We start from the raw sequence: 17300 nt of genomic DNA, 5'->3' as shown, positions 1-17300 counted from the left end.
AACCCAAGTTCTTAAGCTAATGTCGTGGAGAGCAACCCACTATTCTTACTCTGTTAGAAAAATTCCTGGAAATGAGATTGCTAAGATAACTTATTTCAAAATATCTTGTAGTTTCATCCGGAAGTCTAATGCAGAGAAGTGCACCCTAGGTGGCCCCCTTCCCTCTGAACAGGAACCACGATCACTATCTTGTTTTCCCTTCCTTTCTTGTGCCGTGAGAAGCAACATCAAACCCAAGCTCACGTGCTTCCGATGGCACATGTTGGGAAGCAGAGCTCCTGAGTGCACGGGGCCTGGCCTATAGCTGCAGTCATTCCCATTCTCTCCGACTTACCGTCTGGTCCTCTGAATCATTTCCTTCTTCCCGATAGGCTTGTTCTTCTGGACAGCCAGGAGGACTAGCAAGAGAGGAGGCTTATTAGGGGATAAGTGGAAGGAGAGGTAGGGCTTAGCTGAGGAGTCGCTGGAGCCTGGGCTCTGGCCTGAGCTGGTGTACAGGAAAGTGACTGAGGACCAAAGACGAGGCCCATGTCTGCACTGCCTTAGGGGGACAGAGGCCATCGCCTAAATCTGCTATGGAGGGCACCCAACTGCTGACTGGAGGCTGACAGCTGTGGGCGGTGCTTTCCATCCTCACGGGTTCTTGTTATTTTACTGAGACTTGCCGCTCAGTGCAATGAGAGCACAAGAGACTGTGGCTGCAAACCCAGCTCTTTGACTAAGGGAAGTGTACCTAGGATGAGCTGTTCTCTCCCTGTGAAGTACGAGCATTAGCACACTACCTTCCTTAGAGAGTGCTGTGAGAACAGTGCTGGGCAGATGCAGTTAGGGCGCCACTACTCATTTCCTGCCACACCCTGAAACCAGAAATATGAGGCTAGTTCACAAGAGGCATCAGCTTAATGGCAGCTTGTCCTTTTAAAGAGATGCAGTAACAGGGCTAGCAGAACTGGCTTACGGGGGTCACAGGTGTGTGAGAAGCTAGCGTGGGCCAGTCTGCTAGCTAAGGAGACTCAAGTCTCAGCAAGCAAGCCACACCCAGCATCCTCACCTCTGCCTGGTACCCAGCAGTGCTCCTCACAGCCATAGCTGCTCTCAGCCAAGTGACATGAGGGTGTGCATACCTCTCCTAGGCAGAGGCCTCATAGTGTTGAACAGAGCCTCCCGCTCATTCTGGAACAGGTTCTGTAGCTTCCTCTCTTGGACTAGTAACTTCAGACGCTTTATCCGCTCCCCAGAGCGGGAGATGAAATCAGGTCTGTGAAGATGAAGTGATTCCTACAGGAGAGAAAGCCTTATATTAGTGACACAGCCTGTTTTCCAAGTGCCCAGAACAAACAAACAAACAAATAAAAAAATGCCCCAAACCAACACCTATCCCATAGGTTTGGGGAGCCTGAGGGGACGACACACCCAGGGAGATCAAAGGGAGCCCAGAAATGCCTTTAGAAAAAGCTGGGAACCAAAGTGGGGCTACCTGCTACTCCTCCAAATGTTGACGAGACAAGAGGTCAGTTCATTCCCTTCAAACAAATTCATCATTAAATATTTTCTTTAGCCACTGAGGGGGAAGCGCTGAGGGAGGAGCTCTTGGTTAACACTGCATGCTGACCCAAACCCGAGGCCTGCTACTGCACATGGGAGAGCCTGCACACAGAGCAGTGCTGCGACAGAACCCTTCCTTCTCCTGCCCGATGCCGGGGACAGAGGAGTGACTAAACCCCGGCATGCCAGCACACATCCCCACAGCACACACGGCTAGGCCAGCCTGTCTCTCTGTGCCCACCTGCAGGGTTGCTCTCACAAACGGCCGAAGAGAAACCTGGCCACTCGCCCTGCCCGGGCTTCCCAGGCTCTGTGCCTGCCGGTTTTGCTCCCTCAGTGGTTCCCTCCAGGGTTTGGTTTTGGTCACTGGTTCAAACCAGGAGATACCAGGTCTGTAAATCTTGGGCAGGTTTTCCTTCTTAGATCCAGACTTTCCATTTTCCACAGGAACAAACCATGAGATTCCTACAGGAAATATTTTCAGGAAGACACTTTTTTTAAATAACTGTACCCAATTACATCAAAGAAATGCAATATTGACTCGCGTGGGACTCATCTGTTGGGGGTAACAACCTTTTGGGTGCCCTTAAGTTGGTTTTAAGCACAGTAGACTCTCTACATAAAGTTCTAGTTACTTTCAAAAATATGCCAGTGTGGTGGCTGGTAGCAGGTGGCAGGTGGAGTCCACACAGCGCTGTCAACAGACTAGACACGGCTTTTGCTCTTTCCTGGCTACCTGGAGTTAGAAACTGACCTTCAGAGGGATTTGACTTGTTCTTCCTTAAGTTTTTGGACCGCACATAATTGGAAAGAAACTTTTTCTCTTTGGCTTTTTCTTCTGTCGAAGAAGTCACATCACTGTCCTCTTCCAATCTGGCCTCACTAGAACTGGGAGTTGGGAAAGTCACCCCAACATCCTGAGTGTATTTTTTGACACCAGTCACAATCTCCAAGTTACCTGAGGGGAAAGACAGATTATCTTGGAGCAGACTGGAAGCAAGGCTAACAGGCTTAATCAAGACAGTGAGCCCTTATTAATAACTCAAAATTATACTGCATGGTGGTGGAGAGAAGGGAGCAAAGGAGAGGAAGAGAGAGAAAAAGGCAGACAGATGCAGACAGAGCAAAGGAGAAGGATTAATTTCTAAGTGGGCTCAGCTATCAGACAGAAAGAAGAAACATGGATCCCTGGGTCAGGCGTTTGAGGTAGCAGGACAGTAAGTATGTCGGACCCAGCTGCCAATCACCCAGGAAGAGGAAGAAAGAGGTGACAGTGTTGAGTTCAAGACCTGAAGGGAGGAAAAGGACTGACTTGTGTAAAGTCTGAAACTCTCCAGCCCTGCTGTCCAGTTATTGTTCACAACGCAGGACCCCAGAAAACGTCCCATAAGCCACTCTCTTCCCTCTTTTGTTCTCACAAAATGCACAGTAGTAATCCGCACACTCTTCTGTACGTTGTTTTCTTTTAAACCATATGTGCTTGGGACCTTCCAGTATGGGTAAAATAAAATTTATGTTTGACCATGAGTATTTTGTCTTCATGTATGTCTGCATGACAAGTGTACTTGCAGAAACACTGGATTCCCCAGAACTGGAGTTACAGATGTGTGAGTATGTATGTGTCAGCGTGAACCGAGGCTCTCTGCAAGAGCCGCCAGTGCTCTCAACAATCTTCCCAGCTTGTAGAGAGAGCTTCCTCATTCTGTATAAAAGTTCTTTATAGGAAGCTACAATAATTAATTTCACCACAGATATTGATGGCTATCAACAGTGATTTTAATTTTCGACTATAATGAACCTACATTTACACTTAGAATTTTGCACATATTTAAGTATGTCTATTGGCCAAATTCTAAATGCTACCAACTCATTTCCTGACACTCTTGCCTTGAAACTTGCATTTTTTTCAATTAGTACATAAAAATTACATCTAAATATTCAGAGACTTTTCATCTTTGTATCCTTTAGCATAAGTGAAGTTACAAGTGTGTTGAAGAGGTACATCTATATCAATGTGAGATTTCAATTCAAGGGACTCACCAGCTTGCACACCCTTGTTCACCATGTGCACGTTTTTCTCATTGGAAAGAGTGGGGTCCAAGCTCAGCAAGCTACCAGCAGATGACATGGAGTCAGAAGAAGTTGTATGGTTTGCCACCTGGAGAAATGAGAAGAGGCTCTCTGAGTGCTCACAGGGCAAGCCAGCAACACAGCTCCAAGAAGCTTGTGAGCGATGTGACCATGTGTCTGTGACAGGGAGAGGGGGCTGTGATGGCAGGAGCCAAGCTACTGCAATATTGAGTTGGGAATTTCCCTCAGATCTGAGGAGACCAAAGAAGCTGGTAGCTAAACCTTAGCCTCAAACATCTCCAGAATGAAATTCTCAGCTGACAACTGTAGATAATACTGGAGTTAAAAGAAATGCTAACCTAAGCGATGAAGTCCAAAGCGGACCGACCCATCAAGCAGAGCAGATTCAGACACATACTATCAGATAGATACCAAAGAGCTACAGTGCACCATAAGGAATCCCAGATGGGTCATACGAAAGCAAACATAGGAAAGTCCCTAAAGCCCTTTTTAACTACATTCAGAGCAAGCAGATTGAGCTGAGGGATGGAAGCTGATACTGGTGGGTGAGAAAAAGTTCAAAATATAGCTGAGCAAATGCCCCATAAAACTGTTTAAAATAATAATAAATGGGTGCTAGTAGGCCACACCTTTAATCCTAGCACTTAGGAGGCAGACAGACGATTTGTGTGTGAGGCCAGCCTGGTCTACAGAGCAAGTTCCAGGACAGCCACAGCTGAGAGACAATCCTGTCTCAAACATGCAAACATCTGTAAGCAAGTTCACAAATATGGAGGTCAGAAGAGGGCGTCAGCATCTTCCTCCATCACTCTTAATCTATTCCCATGAGGCAAGGCTAGACTGCAAGCAGGGAAGCCCCAGCAACCCTGTCTCTGCTTCCCTCAGATCTGGCATCACAGGCATCTAAGGGATGCTCAGCTTGTTAGTAGGTGCGGGGACCTGGCATGATGGCACAGCAGGTGTCTTTTCCACTGAAACTTCCCCAGCCTGGGTGTTTCTTAAGCCTGCTCATCATAAAATGTCTGGGGGAAGGAGAACCCTATGAGGGGAAAAGACAGAATCTTTAGGGGAGAGGTTTAGTCACTGGCATTTCTTCTAAGTGCCAAATGACATTTTTATAAGCAAGTTTGATAGAACCATAGTGCAGACCAAGCAAGGTGTCTACTCCTTTGAACTGGTTAGACCTCAAAGCCACTGGGAAAGGGGAGCCACGATAAGGCATTTGAAAGCAGGAAACATTTTCATTTTCAGGAAATTAAGTATCATAAACTGGTAAGTTTAACACCACCGACAAATTTAAAACTAATCTCATCAATCTGCAGGCGTGTGAAAGTCAAAGGCTTGCAAGTATCCAAGCATGGTAAAGAAGACAAAACTGGCTGCCTCCCAGATTAGCTGTTTCCTGGCAGACATGGTCATTGAGTAGCAGCAGGTCTAGAATACTTGTATTTGAGGACTAGAGTCCGAAGGGTTGAAATGACACCCTGGCAGACCATGGTCAGTCCTCACGTACCTAGCATCGTTTTAAAACTCAAGGAGGCTGTGCCTGAGTGCACACCTTGTACTGCACACATCCCTGCAGAGCGCCTGTGTCTGGCTCGAGATCTGGCTGCAGCCATCCTTGCCTTTTTTGCACATCAATGTCTTGGAGTTTTGGAAAGCAGAATTTCTATATAATAAACACCCAGAGAGCCTGAGAGGCTGGAGAGCTCTTAAGAAACAGGAGTAAGGACCAAATCAAATGAAAGAACTATTTAGTATGGATAATTACATATATTAAAGGTCAGAGCACTGTAGAGACAGAATGGTAAGATATTTGATGTAAGAGAGGAAACAAAACAAAACCAAAGTCAGCTCCAGGCCTAGAATCCTAAGACCTGATCCAGTGCTAGGTCCTGCCTTTACTAATTATCTCTCAAGACACAAAGTTGTGTCTTTGTGTCAGTTACCTCACTTAAGATGGAACTGAAATTTTTACTCCTGAAATTATAGGAAGTGCAGAAAGAGGCTAAACACGCTGGCTTATACCTGTAATCCTAACACTTGGAGGCTGCAGGAGGAGGACTGCATACAGCCTGTCTGAGATAGCCTGAGCTATATGGTAAGGACCTGTTTCAATGAACAAAGACATACTTAGAACAAAAAAGTGTTCAAAAGATTTTTGAAGTAATTCAACAAAAAGAAATACTAGAAAAAAGACAAAATTTCAGCTCTTCATATTAAAATGAGAGGATCATGAGTTCAAGCCAACCTGGGAAACACATGAGGCACCATCTCAGAACAAACAAACAAACAAACAAACAAACAAACAAACAAACAAAGGTTTGCTGGTTGATGGTGGGCAATAAAACAGAATGAAAACACAACTAGTATAAAACTTTTAGAATGCTAAAATGTTTAAAAGCAAAAATGCACAAAGGGGCAGTACAGGCAAGACAAGTCTCTAAAGGAGAAATAAGCTCAGTAAATGGAGACACCTATGAAGTCAGAACTGCTAGGCGGCAAGTCTCCCCAATCTAATCTGCGGGTTCTCCATAAACCTAAAAATCCTAATGAACCTTCCCCCTAAAAATGTGTAAGATTCCAAGCTTCCATAAAAAGGCAAAGGATCATAAGTGCCAAGAATTATTAGGAAAGGAAAAAGAACAGATAAAAAGCATAATTCCTAATTACAAAATAAATTTAAAATGGTTAAGACACAGTATATATAAAAACTGGAGCTGACACATCAGTTAGCAGAGTTGAGAGATAAAGCACACTCAAGACTGTGGTCAGCTGGGATCCAGGATAAACCAATCTTCATATGCAAAAGGTGATGCTAGTCACCACATCACACACAAAACATGCACTCAACATGGATGCAGATCTAAATAATTACTAAACCCAGCAGATACGTCCAAACTTTTAGACACTGTTATCTGACATTGCAATCTACACAATGTCACACCTGCAGCTCTGAGATACATGCGGACTACAGGTCGAACATGCCGCACCAACTTTTAAAATGAAAACATAGGAAAAAAAATCTCAAGTCTAATACCAACAGCACAATCCACAAGGGGAAAACTGTTAACCCAAACTGCATTGCTCATCCTTTAACTTCAAGTTTCATCTTTAAAGTAAACAGAAGTGCCAGAATAGGAGACATTCTCAAGTTACACATCTTGTAAGACTTGTGACAAGAATACAGAGCTGATAAGGATAACACATGATACCCAAAAGGCTGAGAAGTGACCCCAAATACATAAAACTCTTATTAGCTGAGCAGGAAGACAGACGACCTAGTTTAAAAGTGGGCAAAACGGAGTATCCCTGCCAGCAAAGACAACACACACAGGGCTTCCCTATCCAGTCACCAGGAAGCCGGGGTTAAAACCATGGCAGTGTCTTCACATCATTTAGTATGGTCACACCAAAACCATGAATAATGACAAGTTTGGTAAGATGTGGGAACACTGGAATGCTCTACATACTGCACACAGGCTGTGGAGAGCACAGACACTTAGGAAAAAAAAAAAAAACACAGGCAAAAAGCCACAAACAACAGCAACAAAAAACCCAACCACAAACCCCACACACAAACAAACCCAAAAAGGGCTGGGAAGTAGCACCTTTAATCCCAGCACTTGGGAGCCAGAGGCAAGCAGACCTCTGAGTTCGAGGCCAGCCTGGTCTACAGAGTGAGTTCCAAGGCAGCCAGGGCTACACAGAGAAACCCTGTCTCAAAAAACCAATAAATGACTAAGTGAATGAATAAATGAATTAAAACAAACACACACACACACACACACACACAGAGGCAGTTTCTAAAAACATTTTTTTTTAAATTTAAAATGAAATGCTTGATTTTATAGACAAATGGTCATAGTTGTATTCCAACAATTAAAAACAATCTAAAGGCAGGTGTGTTAGCAAATGCCTTTGATCCCAACTCTTAGGAGGCAGAGGTAGGTGTATCTCTGTGAGTTTGACGCTAGTCTGGTCTACAGTCAGGGTTACACAGAGAGACCCCATTACAAAAAAGAAAAGAAAAAGAAAAAGAAAAACAAACAACAATCCAAATGTTCTAAATGTCCATTAACAGGCACAATGTGGTAAACTGGTAAATACTACTACTCAGCAGGAGGAGGAACTCCTAAAAGCTTATCACATGGGTAAACCTTGAAAACATCACACTGAAGCAAACAAGCCATTTGTAAAAGGTTGTTTCATCAGTGACTACATGAACTACAGAACGGACAGGATAAGGGTTCCGGAAGCTGAGAATAAGGAATAACTGTAAACAAAAGCAAGATAACTTTCTAGAGTGAATAGACATACTCTATGTGCTGAGGACTGCACCACTCACTTGAACTAGAAACTTAACACTGGCTGCCTCTACTGAGTTTGGTACCTAGGAACAGGAGTGGGAAGGACTCATCAAATACTCAAGCTACATCAGTTCTAATGTTTCACTAGGCTGTCCTACCAGCTCAGGAGAGACTCAACAGAAAGACTTGACGTGGTGAGCGTGGCAATGAAGATGTAATGAGCTTGATGATGTTAAGCTGTAAAAATGTCTTAGCCCTACAAATGTGGCAAACTGATTCTATCAGGTTTAGTTCAAAGACCCAAGTTTCAAAGTACAGTGTCCACAAATGTATCCCCAAGAAGGCTGCTGTATTTGGGAAAGGAAGTGGAAAGTTCTTCCTTACAGTATCCTGATTAGAATGGGTACCTAGAGAAAAAGCCCTTGTGAGCAGGGAGCTAAGAGAAAGCTAGACTTATTTCCCAAGTCAGAATTCACAAAGGGAATGATTTTTGCAACCTTAATAGTAAAAACCGTTGATACTTAGGGACTAAGACATATGCACTGGTCTCCCTTTAAGGGGACGGTGCAGAGGATCTGCTGAAGCAAAAGCTGGTGAGCCCTGCTTCAAGGAGGGTGTGAAAGCTGTGGATAGGACAAGGACTCCTGCATTTCCAGGGGCCAGCTGCAAATGCACAAAAGCCAGGGAAAGCTCCCATTTACAGCGTATTTTGTGATAAATTGCTATGAAAAGACATTCAAAACTATGGTCTAAAAGAGCCCTCCAACAAAATGTGCTTATATACAAATGATTGTGGTCCTTGTGATATGAAAAGACCTCTATGATGGTCAAAGTCAATGGGGACAAAACAAGAATACTAGGGATGTTGACAAACTGGAACATTCACACTGCGTATGGGCATGAAGTGGTAAGAGAACTTTTGAACAGGAATTTAGGATTGGAAGGAATTTTCCAAAGATCACACATGTCATGATGGCTCTTCCAAGCTTACTAACAAAAATAATGTTTATAGTTGAGACTGTTTCTAACATGTCACATAAAAAAAAAGTATTAAACGTTCTTAGAGGAATTTAATATTGAAAGATTGGTTTTTAAAAATACCCCTAAAAATAAACATATATATAAACATGTATATATAAAATACACACACACACACACATACACACACACATATATAGTGAGCACATGCTACGGCATGACATGAAAGCAGTAGGTGCGATGCAGCCTCACATCCTAGAGTAAAGCCCAAGTCAAGCAAGCTACGGTACAGAGAATACTGACTTCTACCCAGATTCCAAACTCATCCTGGAAAAACCTGTACTTGTGCCCAACAGGTTTTGGGGATCCACCACAGAATACATTTTTAAAAATTCTTTGACAGCTGCTGCTGGCAAGCTACAGAACACGTCCCCAAGCTACGGTACAGAGAATACTGACTTCTACCCAGATTCCAAACTCATCCTGGAAAAACCTGTACTTGTGCCCAACAGGTTTTGGGGATCCACCACAGAATACATTTTTAAAAATTCTTTGACAGCTGCTGCTGGCAAGCTACAGAACACGTCCCTTTGTCCATTGAAGGGCTACAAGCACCTTAGCAACCTCCAGGCATGTGTGGGTTGGCTGACTGTTTTCCAAAGTGGGGCTTCCACATAAAAGTTTTAGCATTTCCAAGTAACATGAAATCAGCTACCACAGTGCAAACTTTCTGTTGTACACCATCTTGGAAAAAGACATTTGCTGCTTCTCTTCAATGCTGGAAAGTAAACTCACCTGCTGGTGCCTGGTTCTACACAGGAAGAGGAAATACCAGTATTCAGTGTTTCTGGACTTTTGTAGTACCTTTTTAGTTAAAAAGTACTAGAGACCCATTTCCACATTTATTGATTAGACATCATTATGACCCAGAGAAGAACCCTTTAACTTCTGTGTTTATGGAGGCATGATCTCATGTAGCCCAGGCTGTGCTACATTTCTGACTGACCTGTGTCAGCCTCCCAAACGCTGGGGTTACAGGCATTTACCACTATGCTCTAGCTTCCTGAAACCTTCTTAAAGTTTAAAATTGCTTCTAATTTTTTTTTTTAATTTACCATACTAGCCTAAAACTAGCCAACTTAATTGGCAGGTGTGATGGTATATTCCAGCATGGGAGGTAGTGGCAGGAGAATCAGGAGTTCAAAGTCATCTTTGGGTACACAGCAAGTTTAAGGCCAGACTTGGCTATATGAGGCTGTGTTCATAGTAAGAAAATTACTCTGAATATAAAAATTAAGCTTGGAAGAGCATATTTGTTATAATGTAGGAAGTTTAGTATCAATGGCCTTCAATCAAATAGGCACCTGAGGTAAGGGAGAGGTTTTTCTGAGGAATGGATTAATGGTAAATATAACTACCCAAGCTTAAAATGCCAGAAATACTCTAGAGTAGCCAGTCAAAATCAGAGAAACTGTTACCAAACAGTTTCTTATCAAAAGGCTTTAGGAATGTCTAGCTCAACTGATAATTATGATTACAATGCATCTGTACAAAAATTAACCTTTGACATGCAATTCTTAGAGTAAGAAATTATGAAAAATGTCAGGTGTGTTGGTTCATATCTTTAAACCTAGCACTTGGGAGCCATAGGCAGTAGATCTCTGAAAATTTGAGGCCAGGCTAGTCTACATAGTGGGTTCCAGACAGTAAGGGCTATGTAGAAACATTCTATCCAAAAAAAAAAAAACAAAAAACAAAAAACCCCAAAACAATAGTGTGTGCATGTGTATAAAGTATCCCCAGAAGTTAAAATGTCATTTTGTACCTGAATAGGTTCTTGGTTTTGTTTGTTTGTTTGTTTTTTCTTGTACCCAGGTGAGGACTAAGAACAGATTTGGGGTGACATCAACATTCGAGCTATAGCTAAGACGGTTAACATGCTATAAAGGCCATTATGGTCAGGGTCAGGAAAGTTTCCCAGATACAGGAGGGCTGAGGAACAGAGGAAAAAAGTAAACTCTGAACTAAACTCCATCAACATGTGGGAGAAATCAGAAGGTTGAACCTTGCAGAGCAGGATAGTAGGAATTCCAGGTTTCCTGCCAAGTTGGAAACATTATAGTTAAAGTGGTTTTCCCTTGTCCTCCCTTAAACACCTTTGCCTCTGGCTCTAAATACCCACAGGGATCATGGTCACTCTCAGGGTTTAACTTTGCATCTTTATTTGACTCAGGACGACAGCTACACCTGTTAGGTTTACTTGGAGGCTCTGACTCAACTTTAGGATTAGTAAAGAAACTTCATACTTCAGTCAGAATTAATTTCCTCTTCAGATCTTTCCAGTTTGATTAGGTCTTCCATATTGCAATTGTTTTGAATTAAAATTCCAAAAGAGTCAAGCTATTCAATTACTAAGTCTTAATGATTGAGAGTCCAGTTTAAAAGGCCACCAGATTTTCTTAGGAACTTTATACTGCTTATTAAAAGTTATCTATTGACAACTGACTAGAAATACTTACACACAAAATAAATTGTAGCACTTTAACAGTTTGAATGGACTACTTCTCTACCTCTCCTTGTTTATAAAGTAGGGAATTTGTGTTTATAATCTTGAGGCTGGGAAGAGCCCCACAGGTACAGAACGGATAAAGAGTGTGTAACGGCGTAATCACAGTCCCACTAATGTCTGAAAATCAACAGAAATCCTCAGACAAAAAGGAAAAAAAGACATGAGAAATACAAATGGCAGATCTGAAATATTTTTAAAAGCACACTTCAGAGTATTGGCAGATATTAGAAAGCTGAGCCCTCCGCAAGCGCCTAGAGATAACACAGCACACGCTCTCAGACCTGCTGAGTGGGAACTTCAAAAACTTTCCAGAGGGAACATGTTTAGAGACAGAGAGTAGAGCATAGATTATAGACTTTTAATTTTCCAATTTAATTTTGATTAGATAACTAAGTAGGTTTTGTAATCTCTTGGTCAAATTTAATTTACATTTTGCTCAATCATCATTTAGATTTTAAAATATATCTGCATAAAACAATGCAAAACAATCTTTAAAAAGATCACCCACGTGATGCTTAAAAATACGCAGGCAAAACCACTCATGTACATTAAGAAACCTCTTTCGTCTGTGCTTGTGTCCCTATGTCACCAGTGTTGACACTCTTTCCTTCTGTGTAACAATGGTCAGAGAAGAACTGTTTTAAAGGATCCGCCCCTGATTGTATTAGTCAGTCCTGGGAATGGATTCCTATGGTGGACAGGCCCTTCTCAAAGATTTAGCCAAAACCTCTAAGTTGTTACACACCATTGCTACCTTGAAACTTAAGAAAATGTTTGAGTCTCACTTATTGCTGAGGCTATGGAGCACTCACAAAAAGGGACCTAGCAGGACCACACTCCAGAAGACCCATCAAGCAGCTCAAAGAGTCAGATGCAGTTATTTGCACCCAACCATGGACAGAAGCAGCTGACCTCTGTCACTGAATTAGAGAAGGCTGAAAGAAGCCAAGGAGAAGGGTGACCCTGTAGGAGGACCAGCAGTCTCAATTAAACTGGACCCCAGAGATCTCTCAAACATTGGACTATCAAACAGGCAGCATACACCAGATGATATGTGGCCCCCAACACATATACAGCAGAGGACTGCCCAGTCTGTGTTCATTCAGAGATGATGCACCTAACCCTTAAGAGACGGGAGGCCCCAGGGAGTTTAGAGGTCAGGTGGGGTGGGGGTTGGGGACATCCACGTGGAGACAGGGGGCCGGGGAAGAGGTACTGGATGTGGAACAGCTGGAGGGTGGACGTGGGTTGGGGTCGGGTTAAAATATGGAGTGTAAAAAAGTTAATTAAAAAACAAAAAGGAAAAGAGAAAATAAAGCAAATCTCTTAAAGGCCTCTTTCTTTTGACTTAGAAGGAGTGTACCAGTGTGCCATACTGGAGTTTGGAAATATGGCAGACACTTAAAGAGGCCACCTCCTGTAGCCAGTCAGGAACCCCATTGAAAATATAGGGACACCAACCTACTCATAAAACTTATCCCAAAATTTAACCTGTCTACAAAAAATGTAGGGGTAAGTATGGAGCTGAAACTGAGGGAATGACCAATCAATAACGGGCCCAACATGAGACCCAGTCCATGGGCAAGCACCAACCCCTGACACTACTACTACTACTCCTGTTATGCTTACAGACAGAAACCTAGTATGGCTGCCCTCTGAGAGGCACCATCCAGCATCTGACTCAGACAGATGCAGACACCCACACTGGAGGGCACTTAGGAACTCTCATGAAGAGCTAGGGGCACTGAAGGGGATACGAACTCCACAGGAAGACCAACAGAGTCAACTAACCTGGACTTTTGAGGGCTCTCAGAGACTTAACCATACAAAAAGCATACACAGGCTGGACCTAGGCACCCCATACATATGTAGCAGATGTGCAGCTTGGTCTTCCCATGTGGGTCCCCCAACAACTGGAGTGGGGACTATCCCTAAAGCTGTTGCCTGTCAGAGAAATATGTTCCCCTAACTGCTGCTTTGTCTGGCCCTAATGGGAGAAGATGTGCCTAGCCCTGCAGAGATTGGATGTCAGAGTGAGGGAATACCCAAGGTGGGGAGGCTCTACCCTCTCAGGGGATAAAGGGAGGAGGAGAGGGCATAGGAATGTAAAGTGGAAAAACAAAGAGGGACAAAGGGACCTGCGGCTTATGTGCTGGCCAGCTGGGCTGCGTGCTCGGCAGCTCATGTAAATGCTCATATACTCCACGAATATTTTGTGAGTAGACACCTGGGTTAAACAGATATACCTGTGACTGGATGTCAATAGATTCTAAGATTACGAACATGAAACACGAAACTGTGGTGTGCTTTTTATACCTACTGAAATGCATGTATGTGTACACACACACACCCATACTTTAAAAAACCCAAGTAACTCAAAATCTATTTCCAAAAAGCCTGTCATATAATCAAAATGAGAAAGGGCACACAGGGGAAATTTTTTAAAGGGAGGCCATGATTGAGAACACATTTAATTAAACCATCCTTAGCACTGAAGGGTTTTTTATTTTGTTTGTTTTTCAACCAGGCATAATAGTATATACCTATATTCCTAGAATTTGGGAGCCCGAGGCTGGAGGATTATGAGCTTGAGATCAGCTTTGGGTTACACAGTGAAATGTGTATATTAATATAGATGAAGATGATGAGAAAGGAAAAATGGAAATGGCCAGACACCGCCCAGTCCTTCTCAGCAGTTCTGAAAGGAGTCACGTATCAACTGTGGGGTGAGAGAACTTTCAGGCAGAATGTAAAAATTGACGAGACTTCGAAAGCCGCATTGTCTGCTCACCTGTCAAAGTCAAACTAAGTTTTGGTTGGGGTTGGGGAACTGGAGAGTTGGCTCGGTGGTTAAAGGCACTTTCTGGTTTTGTAGAGGATTGGGGTTTGATTTCCAGCACCTGCATGGTGGCTCACAACCATTTATAACTTTAGTTCCTGAAGATCTAATGTCCTCTTCTGACTTCCACGGGCATCAGGCAAGCTCCTGTGGTACACATACAGACATGCAAGCAAAACACTCACACACAATAAAACAAACACTCCCCCCCACAAGTTTTATGGTTTCTTTTAAGAAAATAAATCTGGCAAGGTTATCCAAATACTTGGTGGAGGACAATCATCTTTGCAACTAACTACTGATGTCAGGCCAGCTGGTTAGCCACATGCAAAGGAATAAAGCCGCACCCATACAATCTTTAAAAATAGCTAAAGCTAACGTAAACTAAACAAAACCCAAAGTTTTAGGCTCGCTAGAAGAAAACCAAGGAGTACTGTGTTCTGACTTCGGGCTGAGCCTTGCCATCAGACATGACGCTGAGGAGGGAGCACGTGTGGGTACAGAGCAGGGCTTTGCTAGTGCGGCCCTGCAAGTGAAGCCAACAGTCTGGAGAGCAAAGCAGTGAAGGGAAGAACAAGCACAGGCCTTCCACCTCAGCACTCGGTGCAGAGAGAGCTCTGAGTTTCATGCTAGCTAAACTGGTAGTGAGTGCCAGAGCAGCCAGGGCTACACAGATACTGTTTCAAGAAAAATAAAGGAAGTACATATTTTCAAATCATATACCCATTGAAAGATTTGCAGTCAGGCTTTGTAGGGGACTTACACAACTTGACTACAGAAATACTCCCAAAGGCAAGTGACATAAGTAAATTTAAGAGCCAGCTTTACTATATTTCCTGTTTTAAAACATTTCACTTTTCTGTACAATTTAAAAAACAAACACATATTGTCAGGTGTGGTGGCACAGTTCTATAATCCCAGGAAACAGGCAGTTTTCTTTGAGTTCAAAGACATATGAAATAAAATAAATAAATCTGTTTTTAAAAAGTAATACCTACTAGAAAACACAACATATAAAAACTGACTCAAGAAATAGACATCTTAGACTTATATTGAATCAGTTTTTTAAAAAAGGCCACCAAAGAAAAATATATGACTTACAGCAATTCAATTCTATCAAACACATAAAGAAGTAACATTAATCACAGCATTAATCCTATTACTCATTATCAAAACACAGCAAGGTGACAAACTCATTCCACAAGGCTGGTATCTGGACAGCAAAAGCAGCAAAGACATCACACACACACACACAAACTATACATCACAAAAATATAGATGCAAAAAGTCTTCTTCAAAAATCTAGCAAACTGAATCCTATGGCGCTTGAAAAGTACTGCATAACATGGCAAAATGGGAATTACACAAGGAATGCAAGACTGGCTCAACATGTGCTCATCAATTAATATATACCACATCAATAGAAAATGGAAAGAATGGGAAGTTGATGATCATTTCAATAGATGCCAAATTTGACTAATATCAAAACCTTTTTATAATAAAAATAAAATCCATACTAGCAAAAGGGAACTTCCTCAATATAACAAAAGTCACAAGAGAAAACCCACAGTAACATATTCTCAACTGTGAAAGACAAAGTATTCCTCCTGAGAACATGAACAAGGGTACCTGCTTTTACCATTCAACACTCTACTAGAAGTTCTCTATAAATCAGTTAGAAAAAGTAAAACCATTCAAATTGAAAAAGAGAAAGACTATCTCTATTTGCAGATGACAGGAAAGTCTATATGTTCTACAAGAAAATTAAGAGTTAACAAATCAATTCAGTAATGCTGTAAGGTACAAGATCAACATGTAAACATTAGCTATGTATCTCAACACCTACAAACAATCCAAAAATGAAATTAAAATATTTATACTTACAATAGCATTAGAAAGGATAAAATATTTACAAGTAGAGGCTCTAAAGGGACTCTGAGTGGTTAAAATAATCTTGAAAACAGTGCAGTTCTTGCTATCAAATATTATGATGAAGATATACTGAATCCAAACTGTGGTACTGGCATAAGGAAAACAAACCAATGAAACAGAACTGAGTATCCCAATGTGGACACACATACACACAATCAAGATTTCTAGCTGGGCGGTGGTGGCGCATGCCTGTAATCCCAGCACTTGGGAGGCAGAGGCAGGAGGATTTCTGAGTTCGAGGCCAGCCTGGTCTACAGAGTGAGTTCCAGGACAGCCAGGGCTACACAGAGAAACCCTGTCTTGAAGAAACCAAAAAAAGATTTCTAATGACAGTGCCAAGGAACAAATGGGAAAAACAGTCTAAACAAATGATCTTGCCAGAAGAAGAACAAAAGTGGGCCTTCTCTGTATACCATAAACAGACTGAATTCCCAAATATAGATGCTAGACTAAAAAGACAAGAATCTTATGACTTTAGATCTGGCAACAATTTCCTGGTTATGGCCCCAAAACATGGGTAACAGAAAATACATGCTGAACTATTAAATCTGCTATATGTCAAAGATACAATCAACAAAGTAACTGAGAGGCGGCCCACAGAATGGCAAGATATATTTTCAGATTATACATTTAGTAAGGGACTGCCATATAGAAAAGTCTAAAAAAAAAAAAGCAAACAAAATGTTCAATAGGCATGTAAATAAAAGCACAGTGAGAAACCACCTTACACTCAATAGTATAGCTAGTAGGTAACATTAAAAACAAAACAAAAAAAAACAAAAAATAAAAACAACAACCAAAAAAAACCCAAAACAAACAACAACAACAAAAAAAAAAAACAAAGATAAGCAGCCACAAAAAAAAGCAGTGTGAGGGCCACAGGCGCCCTCTGCAATCACTGCTGGCAGAAGCAAAAAGGACAGGCACTGTGGTCCTGCCAGTAGGTCAGTTTCTCAGTAAGAAACAGTAACCATAGGATTTGTTATTTCCACTCTAGGGTGTACCTCAAAGAACTGCATATGGGGATTCCAGGATC

At 42.1% G+C, this 17300-nt stretch overlaps 1 protein-coding gene across 6 annotated transcripts in view; it reads right to left on the bottom strand.

The window, feature by feature from the left end:
• The window catches only part of Alms1 (ALMS1 centrosome and basal body associated protein), a 99499-nt gene that overhangs the window by 4212 nt on the left and 77987 nt on the right, over positions 1-17300 (bottom strand). For 5 of the 6 annotated variants that reach the window (XM_052174170.1, XM_052174171.1, XM_052174173.1 and 2 more), the window contains 5 exons: positions 3586-3703; positions 2300-2503; positions 1787-2010; positions 1125-1278; positions 335-398 (listed from right to left, as the gene is read on the bottom strand). In XM_052174170.1, coding sequence (XP_052030130.1) covers positions 335-398; positions 1125-1278; positions 1787-2010; positions 2300-2503; positions 3586-3703 — 764 coding nt within the window. Of the gene's footprint in view, positions 1-334; positions 399-1124; positions 1279-1786; positions 2011-2299; positions 2504-3585; positions 3704-14287; positions 14480-17300 lie in introns of those variants that run through there. The other variant, XM_052174174.1, reaches the window with a different exon arrangement.

This window comes from Apodemus sylvaticus, chromosome 2 (genome assembly GCF_947179515.1).
Source record: "Apodemus sylvaticus chromosome 2, mApoSyl1.1, whole genome shotgun sequence".
Taxonomy (NCBI): domain Eukaryota; kingdom Metazoa; phylum Chordata; class Mammalia; order Rodentia; family Muridae; genus Apodemus; species Apodemus sylvaticus.
The sequence above is the reverse complement of the archived record's forward strand: the minus strand, read 5'-3'. Positions and strand labels throughout refer to the sequence as shown.